The sequence below is a fragment of the Mobula hypostoma genome, chromosome 29 (assembly GCF_963921235.1).
Source record: "Mobula hypostoma chromosome 29, sMobHyp1.1, whole genome shotgun sequence".
NCBI lineage: Eukaryota > Metazoa > Chordata > Chondrichthyes > Myliobatiformes > Myliobatidae > Mobula > Mobula hypostoma.
The window spans coordinates 22,034,759-22,053,169 of NC_086125.1; the positions used below are offsets into that span (position 1 = coordinate 22,034,759).

At 44.2% G+C, this 18,411-nt stretch overlaps 1 protein-coding gene across 1 annotated transcript in view; it reads right to left on the reverse strand.

Annotated features, from left to right (window-relative positions):
- The window catches only part of LOC134339292 (adhesion G protein-coupled receptor E2-like), a 139,776-nt gene that overhangs the window by 2,326 nt on the left and 119,039 nt on the right, over window positions 1-18,411 (reverse strand). Inside the window, exons 9-14 of the mRNA XM_063035669.1 lie at window positions 17,301-17,488; window positions 16,395-16,559; window positions 11,450-11,644; window positions 9,850-10,085; window positions 4,719-4,785; window positions 2,403-2,494 (exon numbers count right to left, since the gene is read on the reverse strand). Of these exons, the coding sequence (XP_062891739.1) occupies window positions 2,403-2,494; window positions 4,719-4,785; window positions 9,850-10,085; window positions 11,450-11,644; window positions 16,395-16,559; window positions 17,301-17,488 (943 nt within the window). The remainder of the gene's footprint in view (window positions 1-2,402; window positions 2,495-4,718; window positions 4,786-9,849; window positions 10,086-11,449; window positions 11,645-16,394; window positions 16,560-17,300; window positions 17,489-18,411) is intronic.

Here is an 18,411-nt window from a genome sequence, read left to right on the forward strand (position 1 = left end):
ATGATATACACTCAGTGGTCACTTCATTACACACATCTGTAACCCTGCTCATTAATGCAAATATATAATTAGCCGATCATGTGGCAGCAATTTGATGCATAAAATCATGCAGGCATGGTCTAGAGTTTCAGTTGTTAATCAGAATGGGGAAGAAATGTGATGTAAGTAACTTTGACTGTGGAATAACAGTTGGTGCCAGGTGGGGTGGCTTGCGCATCTCAGTAACTGCTCATATCCTGGGATTTCCATGCACAACAGTATCTAGAGTTTACAGAGAATAGTGCAAATTTTGTTTTAAAAAAAATCCAGTGAGTGGCAGTTCTGTGGGCAAAAACACCTTGTTAATGATAGAGGTCCGAGGGGAATGACCAGCCTGGTTGAAGATGAAAGGAACGTAACTGTAACTCAAATAACCATGCATTACAACAGTGGTGTTCAGAAAAGATTCGTCAAACACACAACACGTCAAACCTTGAAGCAGATGGGCTACAGCAGCAGATGTTGGTGTATCTAACAGATATGCCTAATAAAGTGACCATCAATATGTCAGGGATAATAAAGTTTTTCAGTGAAAACAAACCTGTTTCTGATTCTGAAAGGTGAGGTATGAGCAAGGAGATCATGGTGTCCCCTCCCTATAATAATCCAAAGAGGATGCAAGGGCATATATTTACTTTGTAACATCAAAGATATCTGAGACATTTGGGACTTAGCCACATGGGACGGACAGACGGACACAGACACACAAACACACACGCACACAGACACATAAACACACAGACACACACACACACACACAATTCTGCAGATGCTGGAAATTCAAGCAACACACATCAAAGTTGCTGGTGAACGCAGCAGGTCAGGCAGCATCTCTAGGAAGAGGTACAGTCGACGTTTCAGGCCAAAACCCTTCATCAGGACTAACTGAAGAAAGAGATTTGAAAGTGGGAGGGGGAGGGGGAGATCCAAAATAATAGGATAAGACAGGAGGGGGAGGGATGGAGCCAACAGCTGGACAGGTGATTGGCAAAGGGGATATGAGAGGATCATGGGCCAGGAGGCCTAGGGAGAAGGAAAAGGGGGAGGGGGGAAACCAGAGGATGGGCAAGGGGTATAGTCAGGGGGACAGAGGGAGAAGTGCTGTTGGCTCTTAGTAGGAGTGTCTCTGTGTTTTGCCAGATCATGAACAACAGCAGCTTCCATGCCAGGACTCTGCCCCATGTCAGGGTCCAAAGAGGCTGGGCTGGTGATGGACACATTGTCACAAAGGGGGGCATTGGGAGCAAGGGTGGACCCAAATGCAAGACACATCTTCTGAGGTTAACTCAATTGAGTTTATTGTTCGATACCAGGAGACCAAAGCAGAAGCAGGAATAACGAACTGGACAAGGACTCAGGCCTTGGACTAGGCTGGGACTTTAGGTCTGGGCTAGGACTCGGAATCATGGACCGCCAGGGCTGGGACTGGACGTGGTACCTGGATGCACCCGGGGCCGGGACAGGACGTGGTACCTGGATGCCCCTGGGGCCGGGACAGGACGTGGTACCTGGATGCCCCCGGGGCCGGGACAGGACGTGGTACCTGGATGCCCCCGGGAGTGACGAGCTCTAGACTCGGCCCGGGAACAGTAGACAGCGGGTCTTGATTCCCTCCGGCGGGTTAACTGACGGACCTGCCTCGGCGAGGACACTTTGCAGGCTTGCTTTGGTGAGGTAACTTGACAGGGTCGCTCTGGTGAGGAGAGGCGAATTACTGGCACTCGCTTCGGACGGAGACTAGGCTTGCTCCGGCCAGATGATATTGGCTCGCAGTACCTTTGGCGACTTCGCAAACGCTCTCACACCGAACAGCTGAAAGCCGGAGACTATAAACTGCCGGTTCAGCCGAGAGTAAATTGCCTCTAATTACCAAGCCCGAGGGACAAGGGAAAACAGGGAACCGAAGGGAAACAGCGAGTCAACGGTCCGGATCGTAACACAAAGTAAGTAAATTTAAAGGGACCCCGAACCGGACCATGACACACATCGTGAAACATAGAACAGAGAACACGGCACAGTACAGACCCTACAGCCCATGATGTTGTGCTAAACTTTTAACCTACTCCAAGATTAAGCTAGCCTCCCACATAGGGCTTCATTCTACCTTTATCCATGTGCCCATCTAAGCGTCTTTCAAATGCCCCTAATGTACCCCCTCTACCACCACCCCTGGTAATATGTTCCACACTCCCACCATTCTCTGTGTGGACAACTTACCTCTGAGCTCCCCCCCCCCCAGTACTTTTCCTCCAATCACATTAAACTATGCCATCTCATATTAGCTATTGTTACTCTGGGAGAAAGATGCTGGCTGTCCACTTCATGCCTCATATCATCTTATATACATCCATCAAGTCACTTACTTGGTTTCCTTCAGCTTCGACACCTCCTTGTTGCGCGAGTTGAAGTGGCGTCTCAGTAAGTAGAGAGTCGCAAATAAAAGGACTGTATTGACCTGGAGAGAGAGAAAGAGAGAGTGCGAGAGAGGGAGTGATTGCAAGAAAATGTGTGTGAGAGAGAGAGTGTGTGAGAGAATGATGGAGGGAAAAAGCCAGAAAGAGTGAGAGAAAGACTGACTTTCATGAGCAAGGCAGAAAGGATCTCCCAAATCCCGTACTCAATTCACCCCTCCTACTTTCCATTCTCACTCACTGACACTCACACTTACTTCTCAATGATTATTGGCTTTACCCGTGACACTCTTTCTTTCTTTATCTAAAATTCTGCTTGTCCCCACAGAATTCTGGAGGAACTCAGCAGGCCAGCAGTATCTATGGAAAAGTGTTTCGGGCTGAGACCCTTCAGCAGTTCTGGAGAGATTTAAATTCCTTCAGGGTAGCCATACCTGGAAGGGACTCAGCAGTGTAGTAATCAAATTCTGGAAATCTAAGCAACACACAGAGAATGGTGCCAAAGGGTCTTGGCCTGAAGTGTCGACTGTACTCTTTTCCATAGATGCTGCCTGACTGCTGAGCTCCTCCAGCATTTTGTGTGTGTTGCTTGGACTTCTAGCATCTGCAGATTTTCTCTTGTTTCTGCTTATCCCCCATGTCTTCCCCTCAGACTCTCCACTCAAACATTTTGGAAAACCAACATTCTTCCAGGGGGTGGGATTTTCCACAGAATCCTGATGCATTGGGATGACTAGGAAGCCCAGGAGAAGAATTAAATGGGAATTGTTCACCCTCAACCACTATGATGAGTCAGTGGGATCTATGAGCTGGGAATTCCAGGCCAGAAGATTGGGAAGCAGGCCCCCAGTTTCTCTGCTTCTTTCCTCCATCCTGCCCTGAATCAAAGACCTGGTGTCCGTCAACCTGCTTATTCCTCCTTGCTGCTCCTTTTAGTTATGCAGACAAACACAACCAAAACCTAGGCCCACCCTACTTAGTGATAAATAATAGGACAATGGAGATGGTGGAACGAGATACCATACTTTAACAACAGGAACTTGCTTTTAGATCAAAATCTTTCACCATCTCCAAAGTGATTGAAGCATTTTACGAACTGTCCCAACACTTAGGGTAAAGTTCTACCTAATCCGCAAATGTGCCAATGTCTCAAAGGGATGAAAGCAACCATGAAGGTTCCATTGTCACTGGGCCCAGTGCACACACGACTCAGAGGGGACCTGGGGGGGGTGGTGAAATGGAGGAAACTACCCAGGATGTGTAGCCTGGGTGCATCCTTTGTGTTGGTCAGTGGCTGGTGTTCAGGATAACACAGGGTTGGGGTTGATAGGGTACAATGGCTCAGGGTTAGGAAAGAAAGCTCAGGGTTAGGAGAAAGGGTTGTGAATTTAGTGGGCTCCATCTTGGGCGCTAGCCTACAAAGTACCCAGCACATTTTCAAGGAGAGATGTCTCAAAAAGGCAGTGTCTATTATTAAGGACCTCCAGCACCCAGGGTGTGCCCTTCTCTTACTGTTACCATCAGGTAGGAGGGACAGAAGCCTGAAGGCTCACACTCAGCGATTCAGGAACAGCGTCTTCCCCTCTGGCATCTGATTCCTAAATGGACATTGAACCCTTGAAAACTACCTCACTTTTTTAATATATATTATTTCTGTTGTTGCATGATTTTTAATTTATTCAATATATGTATACTGTAATTGATTTAATTATTTATTATTATATTATAATTTTTTCTTCTACTTCTATTATGTATTGCATTAAACTGCTGCTGCTGGTGATAATAAACCTGATTCTGATGCTGAAAGCAACAGATCAAAGGCCAGCCCCTAGGTCAGAGGTGTGATTGACACAAACACCTGAGGGCCAGGTTCACTGATATTTCTTCAGTTATCAAATGTGCCGACCACACTGAGTGTCAGACACATTAACATTGAGAAGACACCGATGCTTCTCACAGTCCATGAGTGATTCGTGAGGGGCTGTTACACTGGACACAGCCCCTCAGCAGAGGCACCACCCCTGACTGTGATCCTTCCCCACTGAGCTTTTGGAGTGTCTGCACCAAGCTTCAGTGCATCCCCCAAACTCGTCCTTCTCAACACTGGGCACTGAGACACTCCAGTGCACAGTGATATCTGGTGTCTGTGAACCCTGGGCATAGAGACAGCACCATGTGGACACACACAGGGGACTGAAAGTGAAGCACACAACAAGAGAGAACCCCGGTCTGGAACGGTTGCAGTGCAGAGAGAAACAGGAAGCTTACCAGAATCATGAAACAGACTGGGCCCTGGAAACTCCAGTTAAACCCCAACTTGTGCTTCAGCCAACAGCTGTGAGGATGGAAGAGATTCGTCACTGGGTGGCAGTCAGTTTGTGAAATACATTGAGAGCGTCAGCGGATCTACAGTGCAGGAAAGCGGCAGCTAACCTCTGCATGGCAAAATCCCAAACAATAACAGTGCGCTGATGACCAATCAATGCCATTGGTTAAGGGATGTTGGCCTGAATGTGGGGGAAATGGCCTGCACTCTCCTTTGATATAGTTTGTTGGGATAAGTTCTGTCCGTCCAAAACTACAGACAGGACTTGGCTCCGCTTTCTCCTCCAATGACAGCAGCAGTGACAATGTGACTCCTTCTCAGCTCTGCACTGGAACTCAATCTCTGTCCACAGAGTTGGGCATCTGTCAGTAAACTGGGAGGGCAGAGCCACCTAGCACAGGAGAGAATTGAGAAGGACAGGGAGGGGCACCATCCCATTTCCCTCCCTGCTCCACATGCAGAGACTAGGGTTGATAGTGGCCAAGTCCAACAGCATCAGGCAACTGGTGTTTCAACAGAAGCCTTGTTTGCCTCTCTCATTGTGGTCAATCCCAGAAGAAGTTGAGGGAATGATTAGCCATTAGCTGACCAGTTCTGCAATGTTCTGTGATGCTGGGATCTCAGCCAGACTCACTTCTGCAGGTCCCTAAATGGAGATCAGTGGGATCTTTTCTTTCTTTTTCAATCTTTTTATCAGTATCGTAATGTTAAAGATTAACATAATATAGTAATCATACAAAGTTATTGGATTACGTTATTGTAATTATCATATATAAATATAAACCCAGTTAATACATGGATATTAAACCTCCCAATCTTACAGGATACAAATATTATATATAGACAAATTAACATGAAAAAGGAAAAAAGAAAAAAAAATATACCCCCCAAAAAAACTAATCTAACAAGGTAGACCAACTAAACTACAGAAAAAAAAAAGACATGGGCTGTTATGAACCATAAAAAAGAACCATTAGTGTCGTTGACTCTGCTCCCCTCAACATATACTAAAAATGAATAGAGTAGGTTTGGAAAAGGTCAAGTTACATTATATGAAAGTATTGAATAAATGGCCTCCAAGTCTTTTCAAATTTGATAGAGGGATCATAAATAACACTTTAATTTTTTTCTATTATTAACCTCCTCAATTGAAAATCAATTAATGAAAACCAGAAGTGAGTTTTATATACATAGTGATAAGTCGGGTAAACTACTAGCTAATCAATTGAAAACTGATTCGGTTAAACATCAAATTATTAAGATTTGTAAGCATCTTGACAGTTTAGCAGTCAATCATGACGAGATAAATAAATCCTTTCAAGAGTTTTACACCTCTTTATACCATTCTGAATTTCCTCATGTCCTAACGTTATGCATGTCTTTTTAAGGAAATTGAATTTTCTGAAATTATCACCAGAAGAATGTTTAACATTAGAAACTCCTATCACGGATGAAGAAATAAAAGGTATTATTTCCTCTATGAATTCTGGCAAAGCACCTGGTCCAGATGGTTTTACAGTGGAATTCTTTAAGTTTTTTTCTGCTATTCTTTTGCCTTGGTTGTCTAGAGTTTTTAAAGAAGCAATCAGATTAGGTAAATTACCACAATCATTTTATGAAGCTTCTATTTCTTTAATTCTTAAAAAGAATTAAGACCCTACTGATTGTGCATCATATAGACCGATATCTCTGTTGAATGTCGATTCAAAGATTTTTTCTGAAATATTAGCAACTGGTTAGAGAAGGTATTACCTCAAATTATCTCTGTGGACCAGACTGGATTTATTAAAAAACATTATTCATCTTTTAATATTAGGAGATTGATGAATATTATTTATACTCCATCACTTACTACTCCAGAATGTGTTATTTCAGTAGATGCTGAGAAAGCTTTTGACAGAGTTGAATGGTCATATTTATTTACTGTGCTTGAGAAATTTAATTTTAGCCCAATATTTATATCTTGGATTAAATTGATATATTATACCCCTGTAGCTTCAGTTTTTACCAAGAATCAATGATCTCCCTTTTTTCGTTTATTTTGGGGTACTAGGCAGGAATGTCCTCCTAGTCCATTATTATTTGATATTGCCCTTGAACCTTTAGCAATTGCTATTCGAGATTCACCTAACATTCTTGCTATTACCCGTATAATGATACATAAGGTATCATTATATGCAGACGATTTGCTATTATATATCTCTAACCCTGAGAAATCCATTCCTGCTGTTTTATTCTTGTTGGCTCAGTTTAGTAATTTTTCTGGTTATAAATTAAACCTTAATAAGAGTGAACTATTTCCCCTAAATATGCAGGTTCCAATTCATGGATGTTTACCATTTAAATTGGTTACTGATTTCTTTACATACTTAGGGGTTAAAATTACAAAAAAGCATTAGGATTTATTTAAGGCTAATTTTATACCTTTAATTGATCAGATTAAACTTTTGTTTACTAAACGGTCACCAATGTCTCTATCATTGACAGGTCAGATTAATGCTATCAAGATGATTATTTTACCTAAATTTTAATATTTATTTCAAGCGGTGCCAGTTTTTATTCCAAAATCCTTTTTTGACAAGGTTGATTCTAAAATCTCTTCATATATATGGCAGAATAAAAATCCTAGGATAGGTAAAAGATACTTACAGAAATTTAAAAAGGGGGTTGTCTGGCATTGCTGAATTTTAGATTTTATTATTGGGCAATTAATATTCGATATTTAAAATTTTGGTCATGGGACTTGGACATAACTTCAAATCCACATTGGGTAAATCTTTAATGTAAATCTTTACAAGGGTTTTCATTGGGTTCTATTTTAGGGACCTCGCTTCCCTTTTCTCTTGCTAAATTGCATAAACAAATGGTTAACCCAATAGTAAAATATACTTTACAAATATGGTTTCAATTTTGAAAATTTTTTGGGTTGAATCAATTTATTCTAGCGCGTCCTATTATATCTAATTTGTTTTTTTCAACCCTCTATCATGGATCAAGCCTATTTGGCTTGGAAAACTAAAGGTGTATTAAAATTTTGTGATCTATTTTTGGATAATTGTTTCATGTCTTTTGAACAATTATCTAACAAATACAATTTGCCTAGATCCCATTTCTTTAGATATTTACAGATTAGAAATTTTTAAAATACTGTTCTTCCTACCTTCCCAAATTTATATTCATCGGATATTTTGGAAAAAGTTTTAGGTTTAATTTCTTTTCAGAAAAGTGTAATAGCAAACATTTATAGTGTAATTATGAAAATACGTCCAGATGTATCTAATAAGGTTAAGATTGATTGGGAAAGAGAACTTAAGGTTACTTTACCTGTTGAAAAATGGGAAACCATTCTTCACTTAGTTAATTCATCCTCTATATGTGCTAAACATGCGTTGATACAGTTTAAAGTAGCGCATAGGGTTCATATGTCGAAGGATAAATTAGCTTGTTATTAATCTCATATAAATCCTGTATGTGATAGTTGTCACTCCGAGATATCTTCTGTAACTCATATGTTTTGGTCATGTCCTCTTTTAAAAAATACTGGAAAGATATCTTTGATATTATTTCAACTGCTTTGAGTATTGATATACAACTCCACCCTATTACTGCAATTTTTGGTTTACCAATGATAGAACCAATTCTTTTAACATCTTCAGCTTGTTGGATGATTGCATTTCTTACACTAATGGTCAGAAGATCCATTTTGCTGAATTGGAAAGAGGTCAATCCCCCCACCACATTTCATTGGTTCTCTCAAACTATGTTGTGTTTAAATTTAGAAAAAATTTAGAGATCAGTGGGATCTCAGGTCACTGTAAACTCTCCCCTTTGATCACAGGTCAACAGGCTGCCGAAGTGGGTGGACACTTGTTGGATCAGGGTGTAAAGACTGTGGACCTAAATTAGGGAAATGGGTTCCAGTCAGGGTTGATTGGTAGATGCTTTGAGATGCCAAATGGTCTCCTCTTGTTGCCTCTATTATTCCTAAGATTCTCCTCCTGCCTCTAGCCAGTCTTAGACCTCTCAATGGTACAGCAGCTGAGATCAGTTGGAACAAGATCTGTCAGGGTGTGAAGTCAAATTCTTTCCAGTCTCGGGGAATATCTCAGACAAGATCTACAAAAACCTTCGGAAGTCTTTTCCTTTTTACAAATTTCAACACAGCTTCCTACACCTCTCCATGCAATCTCCACCTGGAGAATTAAGTTGTTTGTCCATCGTTGATGTCGATGAGGACCTCGACACCATTGATGGTGTCGAGACTAGCGCGTGATTTGGATTTAAGTGAGGGAGAGTTGCGCAGCGTCAGCCTCACTCTCTCTTCCTAATTTCCATCTCGGTCCAGTGGCAAGACAGAGTCTAGATGGCTGGAGATGGGACTAGGCGCAGTGGATGACCAGGACATCTTCTTTTTTTTGTCCTGCTCTACACGTTCCACGACACTTGCAGAGACCGCCTTCTTGACCGTTGGACCTTCCATTGGTCTCGTCCGCTCAATCCACCGGAGTCTGTCTTCACATGCTGGGATAGACAACTCCCTATCTCACCGAGGGTTTGAGACCCGTCGGCTACCCTCACCTGGAGAACATTTAATACAATCTTATCAAGGTTTCAGATGCAGGATATCGGGTGAATTTTATGCTTTGCTCTCAGAGCTGGTACAGGACTCAGATCACGTCCTGCGTTAGGGCAGTGGTGCAGCCAATTGCGCCGCTGCCTCCAGGGACCTGGGTCAATCCTGACCTTGGTCGTTGTCCAAGTGGAGTTTGCATGTTGTCTCCATCACCGTGTCAGGATTTCCCTTAGAACTCCGGTTTGATCCCACATCCCAACGGTGTGTTATTGACAGTAAATTACCCCTTGTTGTGGGTGGGTGGGGAAGCATCAAAGGGGTGTTGATGGCCATGTGTGGGAGGATAAGATTCAGGGGTAGAGGGAGATAGGGAGAGGGCAATGGGACTGATGGGCTAAGTCCGCAGGAAGCTAGCATGGACCTGATGGACCAAATGGCCTCTTTCTGCGTCACAGTCAGTTGTATCACTCTATCACATTTCCTTATCATTTAATACTCACGCGGTTTCTGTTCCATAGCCTCTGGGGTATATTGCTGCTGAGATAATGACTATCACAGCAGGAACACCATAAGCAGAAACGTACAAGTATCTTCGTTTGATGATATGTGTGCGAGTGTAATTGGTGACTGTCAGGTTTCTGGACATGATGAAAAGCTGCAGACTGTCCAGGAACATCCAGACGAAGACGGCAAGGAAGAGGTAATGCAGACACCCGGCAATCAGGGCGCACACGACCTAAAGAAAGAGGCAACACAGTAGATAGTGGGCAGCTCGGGGCAAAAGCAGAGGGCAGTCAGAGACAGGGACGCAGGCAGGAACATGCAGAGACGGGTCAGAGACACACAGACGGTTACACACAAGTGGAAAGGAACAGAGAGAGAGATAACCACAGCTAAAGACATTCACACGGGCACAGAGAAAAACACATGGCATCAGAAATGGACTGACAACCTTTTCCAGCTCCCTCTTACCTCTTCTCTTCTCCTCACCTGCCCATCACTTCCCTCTGGTTCCCCCTTCCCTTTCTCCCCTGATCCACATTCACGTCCGATCAGATTCCTTTCTCTTCAGCCCTTTAACTTCTTTACCTCTCACCTCCCAGCTGCTGTATTTAAACACCCCCCTCCCACACTCCTTCCCCCTCACCTCATTTCACCTCTCACCTGTCAGCTTGTAATCCTTCCACTCCCCTCTCCTTCTGATTGACTTCTGCCACCTTCCTGTCCAATCCTGATGAAGGGTCTCAGCCTGAAATCTCAACTGTTTATTCCCCTCCATGGATGCTGCCTGACCCACTGAGTTTATCCAGCGTTTTGTGTGTGTAACTCAGAGATACAAACACAGAGACTCTGACATAAATCAGTACACAAACACCTGTACACAATGGAAGAGATAATCTGCAAAAAAGAACACGGTGGTGATATACACCTAAGATTTATTAATGAGTAGTAATTTAGTGATAAAATTAGAATAATACACAAAGGAGATGGAGGAACTCCAAGGGTCAGTAGGTATCTGTGAAGGGACACGGACATTAGACGTTTCACATTGCCTGACCTCCTCCGTTCCTCCAGCTCCTTTGTGATTTGCTCCAGATTTCCAGCGTTTGCAAACTCTTGTGAGTCCATAAACTTGGAACAACTTTGGTACTTTTTACAAAATATCTTGTTGCAGCTCCAGATCTGCAAAGTGTGCTGATGTCACTCATTCTCCAGTGACCGGGAAACTCAGTGACAGGGTTAACCCACTGCACCCCAGGGTGAATGTGAATGAGGAGGTTTGGAGTGTCCCGTGAGGTCATTGGGCAGGAGGGCAGAAGGAGGGAAAGGGCAACGTTCTGTAGTGACAAGACCATGGGGTAGGGGTGAGTCTCCAATGCTCGGAGGCTTTGGCTACCATTGCAATGAGCATCTGATTAAAGGGTTGGCATGCTGGTCATGATGTGCCAATGGGAGGAGAGGACACCAGAGGAGAGTGGTGGGAGAGCAAGGGCTGAGATACCACTCCACCCACGTTAAGTCTGGCTTTGCTGCAGAATTTGACCAACTGCACATTCAGAAGCTCTATGAGAATTAGAGGAGGTAATTTGGTTTTCTTACCGGCTGTTTAATCCACATCCCGATTAGAAAGATGAATTGTGCCAGGAAGAGGGTGATACTCAGGTGCTTGTGAAGATTGGTGTTAGCATTCTGGATAGATTTGCAGTTGACAAATACGGCGATAGAGGCGGCAAGGCAGAGCAGGGAGATGATGAGGCCGATGCAGGTGATCACTTTCAAGTGCCCGTCGTCACTCTGCAAGCACAAAGTGGGGAACCACATTCAGGAAACGGCTGTGATAGAGTCTCCAGGGACAGAACATAGAACATAGAATAGTACAGCACAGTACAGGCCCTTCAGCCCACATTGTCGTGTCGACCTTCAAACCCTGCCGCCCATATAACCCCCCACCTTAAATTCCTCCGAATAGCTGTCTAGTAGTCTCTTAAATTTCACTAGTGTATCTGCCTCCACCACTGACTCAGGTAGTGTATTCCACGCACCAACCACTCTGAGTAAAAAACCTTCCTCTAATATCCCCCTTGAACTTCCCACCCCTTACCTTAAAGCCATGTCCCCTTGTATTGTGCAGTGGTGCCCTGGGGAAGAGGCGCTGGCTATCCACTCTATCTATTCCTCTTAATATCTTGTATACAGTACCTCTATCATGTCTCCTCTCATCCTCCTTCTCTCCAAAGAGTAAACCCCTAGCTCCCTTAATCTCTGATCATAATCCTTGAGCATCCTGGTAAATCTTCTCTGTACCCTTTCCAATGCTTCCACATCCTTCCTATAGTGAGGTGACCAGAACTGGACACAAGTGTGGCCTAACCAGAGTTTTATAGAGCTGCATCATTACCTCGCTAACACCCCATAAGCTTTCTTAACTACCCTATCTACCTGTGAGGCAACTTACAGGGATCTGTGGACATATACCCCCAGATCCCTCTGCTCCTCCACACTACCAAGTATCCTGCCATTTACTTTGTACTCTGCCTTGGACTTTGTCTTTCTAAAGTGTATCACCTCACACTTCTCCGGGTTGAACTCCATCTGCCACTTCTCAGCCCACTTCTGCAACCTATCAATGTCTCTCTGCAATCTTCGACAATCCTCTACACTATCTACAACACCACCAACCTTTGTGTCGTCTGCAAACTTCCCAACCCACCCTTCTACCCCAACATCTAAGTCGTTAATACAAATCATGAAAAGTAGAGGTCCCAGAACCGATCCTTGTGGGACACCACTAGTCACAACCCTCCAATCCGAATGTACTCCCTCTACCATGACCCTCTGCCTTCTGTAGGCAAGCCAATTCTGAATCCACCTGGCCAAACTTCCCTGGATCCCATGTCTTCTGACTTTCTGAATAAGCCTACCGTGTGGAACCTTGTCAAATGCCTTACTAAAATCCATGTAGATCACATCCACTGCACTACCCTCATCTATATGCCTGGTCACCTCCTCAAAGAACTCTATCAGGCTTCTTAGACATGATCTGCCCTTCACAAAGCCATGCTGACTGTCCCTGATCAGACCATGATTCTCTAAATGCCCATAGATCCTTTGTCTAAGAATCTTTTCCAACAGCTTTCCCACCACAGACGTAAGGCTCACTGGTCTATAATTACCCGGACTATCCCTACTACCTTTTTTCAATAAGGGGACAACATTTGCCTCCCTCCAATCCTCTGTTACCATTCCCGTAGACAACGAGGACATAAAGATCCTAGCCAGAGGCTCAGCCATCTCTTCCCTCGCCTCGTGGTGCAGCCTGGGGAATATTCCGTCAGGCCCCGGGGTCTTATCCGTCCTAATGTATTTTAATAACTCCAACACCTACTCTGCCTTGATATCAACATGCTCCAGAACATCAACCTCAGTCATATTGTCCTCACCATCATTAAGTTCCCTCTCATTGGTGAATACTGAAGAGAAGTATTCATTGAGGACCTCGCTCACTTCCACAGCCTTCAGAGTTACTGTGATAGAGTCTCCAGGGACAGCATTAGACAGAGTTTAAAAATGCAAACATGAGGAATTCTGCAGATGCTGGAAATTCAAGCAACACACATCAAAGCTGCTGGTGAACTCAGCAGGCCAAGCAGCATCTCTAGGAAGAGGTACAGTCGACGTTTCAGGCCGAGACCCTTCGTCAGGACTAACTGAAGAAAGAGCTAGTAAGAGATTTAAAAGTGGGAGGGAGAGGGGGAGATCCAAAATGATAGGAGAAGACAGGAGGGGGAGGGATGGAGCCAAGAGCTGGACAGTTGATTGGCAAAAGGGATATGAGAGGATCATGGGACAGGAGGCCCAGGGAGAACGAAAAGCGGGGGGGGGGGGGAAAGCCCAGAGGATGGGCAAGGGGTATAGTGAGAGAGAGAGAGAGAGAGAGAGAGAGAATGTGTGTATATAAATAACTGATGGGGTACGAGGGGAAGGTGGGGCCTTAGCGGAAGTTAGAGAAGTCGATGTTCATGCCATCAGGTTGGAGGCTACCCAGACGGAATATAAGGTGTTGTTCCTCCAACCTGAGTGTGGCTTCATCTTTACAATAGAGGAGGCCCTGGATAAACATGTCAGAATGGGAATGGGATGTGGAATTAAAATGTGTGGCCACTGGGAGATCCTGCTTTCTCTGGCAGACAGAGCGTAGGTGTTCAGCAAAACGATCTCCCAGTCTGCATCGGGTCTCGCCAATATATAGAAGGCCACATCGGGAGCACCGGACGCAGTATATCACCCCAGCCGACTCACAGGTGAAGTGTCGCCTCACCTGGAAGGTCTGTCTGGGGCCCTGAATGGTGGTAAGGGAGGAAGTGTAAGGGCATGTGTAGCACTTGTTCCGTTTACAAGGATAAGTGCCAGCAGGGAGATCAGTGGGGAGGGATGGGGGGGGAACGAATGGACAAGGGAGTCTCGTAGGGAGCGATCCTTGCGGAAAGCAGAGAGAGTGGGAGGGAAAGATGTGCTTAGTGGTGGGATCCTGTTGGAGGTGGTGGAAGTTACGGAGAATAATATGTTGGAGGCTGGTGGGGTGGTAGGTGAGGACCAGGGGAACCCTATTCCTAGTGGGGTGGCAGGAGGATGGAGTGAGGGCAGATGTGTGTGAAATGGGGGAGATGTGTTTAAGAGCAAAGTTGATGGTGGAGGAAGGGAAGCCCCTTTCTTTAAAAAAGGAGGACATCTCCCTCGTCCTGGAATGAAAAGCCTCATCCTGAGAGCAGATGCGGCAGGGACAGAGGAACTGCGAGAAGGGGATGGCATTTTTGCATTCCCCACCCCCACCTTTTCCTTCTCCCTGGGCCTCCTGTCCCATGATCCTCTCATACTCCTTTTGCCAATCACCTGTCCAGCTCTTGGCTCCATCCCTCCCCCTCCTGTCTTCTCCTATCATTTTGGATCTCCCCCTCCCCCTCTTAAATCTCTTACTAGCTCTTTCTTCAGTTAGTCCTGATGAAGGGTCTCGGCCTGAAACTTCGACTGTACCTCTTCCTAGAGATGCTGCCTGGCCTGCTGCGTTCACCAGCAACTTTGATGTGTGTCATTAGACAGAGTTACTGTGATAGAGTCTCCAGGGACAGCATTAGACATGGTGATCACTGGTGGTACAAAGCAATTGTGCTCACCGCTACACTACCATGTCTTTCACATCTAATACCGTACTGTATCCTTGGCACAACTAATTCAGGTAGGATTGATACAGTGCCACCCATAACTAATACCGTACCATAACCTTGGCACGACTAATAAAGGTTGGAGCAATAATTGATCTGCTGGAGGAACTCAGTCCTGATACAGGGTTCGGACCTGAAATTTTGACAATTCCTTCCCCCCCTGCAGATGCTGCTCGACCCATTAAGTTCCTCCTGCAGATTGTTTGTTGCTCCTCAGTCCAGTGTCTGTGGTTCCTCGAGTATCTGTAATAAGGGTAGGAATTACAGAATGAATGGTGAGGACCTGGTGTGTGGGGGAACAGTGTGTAAAGTCAATGTATTCCTGAAGGTGGAAATAAAGGTCACTGAGGCAGTAAAGAAGGCATCGGTTACTTCCTGCATTAGTCGGGGAATAAAATATATAAGTACAGTACAGGCATGAAATGGTAAAACCTTAAGCAACCTTGTCTAGACCACAGCTAGAGTACTGCTGAGTGATTTGCTGGACCTGTTCTCTGTAACTGTGGCTACGTCATTTCCTGAGAAATGGTGACAGAGGGACTCCCCCTCTTACAAGCCTCCTGCCAACATTTGGCAGTTTCCTGTCTCCCTCTGCACTTTGGGAAGTTGTCATGAAAAATATCAGTGGAGAGGGTGAAAAGGAGATTCACAAAGCTCTAGCTTACCCAATCCTTCCTCATAAGACATGCTTTCCAATCGTAAATCCCCTCTGAAGCCTCTCTAAATCTTCCACATCATTCTTATAGTGAGGCAAACAGAACTGAACACAGTACTCCGAGAGCGATCTAACCCACAGTTATATCGAGTTGGAATATTTCTTTGTGGTTCTTGAACTCACCCTCCCCCGGGCCCATCTGACTAATGAAGGCCAACACCGTATGCTTTCTGAACCACCTTTTGATTTGCATGGTATCTGTTTTGATTTTCTTGGAGCAGAAGATGTTGACAGAGCATGGAATGAATGGATACTGGGAAAATTTACACCATAGCAGAAGTGTCGAAATGCAGACGGCTGAGGTTGAGAGGAAGGGGTATGGATTTTGAAGGGATTTGTGGAAGGATTGTTTCACCCATTGGGACACACTGCCTTGAGGGGGTGGCACAGGCAGGTGCATCACCACATTTCAGTGACATTTAGAGGAGGATTTGTATCACCAATATATAGAAAGCTACAGAACAAATTTTAATGTAGATGATTGTTAATGGTCAGCATGGAGAATGTGGGCTGAAGGGTCTGTTTCTGTGTTTGTGTCTCTTTCAATCTGACTCTCTTCATTCACCCCTTTTTATCTGACTACAGATTTTTCTATTGAATGATTTCTTACCTCAATCTTAACTGGAGCCATTAAAATAGCAAAGCTTGTCAGGTGGTTACACTGGCAGATTACATGGGTCTGATTGGAATTGATCAGTTCACAACCATCAGATTTCCAGACACTGTTCTTTTTGGTATTACTCCAATAGACACATTCTGGCTCTTCACCGACTTCCTGTTTCCAGATAAGGACAAATTATTTTAACCATTATTGAAAACATTCTAATAACAAGTTAAATATTCACAGCCACAGGACAGGAGACACTAGTTGGAAACAGAGCGAAGCTCCATCTACATTGTCTCATCAAGGTTGTGAAGTGCAGGGCAACAAAGTTAGAAAAGATTACCTTTATTTGCCTCATGAAGAGAAAACCTTTGAAACATACAGTGAAATGTATCATTTGTATCAAAGACCAACACAGTGTTTGATAAGACCCATGTGGTCACGAAGAGAAAGTACAAACTCCTCACAGACACTGGCGGGTCTTATTGCTGGCACGGTAAAGCGTTATGTCAACCTCTCTGCTACTGTGCAAACTTGATGGCTGAATAGGTAATTACAGTAATGCAGCAATGGGTATTTTCCTTTCAGTGAAATGGTGTTTGTACTTTGTAACCAGTTACTCAATGACCTGAGAAATGACAGCAAGGGGCTTCTCCTCCTCTGTGTCTCACTACCAGTCTCTGAACAATCCCCCGTCTCTCTCAGATGAGGGATCTCCACTTCCTCTATCAGGCCCCACTGAGTAATGGGGACTGGAAAGGCCACCATAAACTGACCTGAAATGGCCCAAACCCAGTTTCCATGGAAATGTTATACTTAAACCCAGGTTCAGTGCCTGTTCAATCTCCCAGTTTGCATTTTAGCAGGAAGCTCATTTTCAATTGGGGAACATCACAGATTGTACCTACAAACCTGGTTGAGTTTCAGAGTCAAATTGAACTTTTCCTTCAGATTAGATCTGACGGCTTTGTTGCTGATGGTGGCGGCTATCACCTTTGAGTTTAATGAGACATTGTTCTGAGATGGACGTCCGCCTTTAATCTCTTGGTTCAGCAGGGATTCCAAGTCTTTGAATACAATTAAGGAAACGGCCTGAAACTCTGTGGAGATAATAGATCAGCCTTTGGTGAATGTGGAGAAACATCACTGAAACACTCCAGCAACTGGATATAAAGGCAGATCAACACAAAACACACCCATTGCAGTAGCGCTTTGTAAGTCTTTGAGTATCAAAATCAGCTCTCAATGGGGATGGACAAGGAGATCATCATGTGGGCTGCCTTATCGTGGATGGTAAGTTAATTTGTGTTGGTTAAGCTATACTTTTCCAGGTAATTGGGAGTCCATCACATTCCTGACCTGTGTCTTGTGGATGGTTCAAAATCTAGAGGTCCAGAGAAAATGGTGCCTTTCTGGGAAAGAAGATAAGACCATAAGACAAAGGATCAGAATTAGGCCATTCAGCCCATTGGGTTTGCTCCACCATTCTATTATGGCTGATTTATTACCCCTCTCAACCCCATTCTCCTTCCTTCTCCCCTTAAACGTTGATACCTTGCTAACCAGAATCAGAATCAGATTTATCATCATTGGCTTATGTTGTGAAATTTGTTTCTTAGGGCATTAGTACATTGCAATGCATAATAATAACAATATTAATAATAAACCTTTAAATTACAATAAATAGTATACATAAAGAAAATTAAATTAAATAAGTAGTGCAAAAAGATAGCATAAAATAAAACGGTAGTGTTCGTGGTTTTATTGTCCATTGAGAAATCTGATGGCGGAGAGGGTCCTGAGAGGCTGAGACTGTGTCTTCAGGTACGTGATTCTGCGTCGTTGATGGTAGCAATGGGAAGACAGCATGTCCTGGGTGCTGGGGGTCCTTAAAGACAGATGCTACCTGTTTGAAGCATCGCCTTTTGAATGTGTCCCTGATGGAGCTGGTTAAGTTTTCAACATTCTGCAGCTTTTTCTAATCCTGCACAGTGGCCGCTCCATACCGGAGGGTGATGCAACC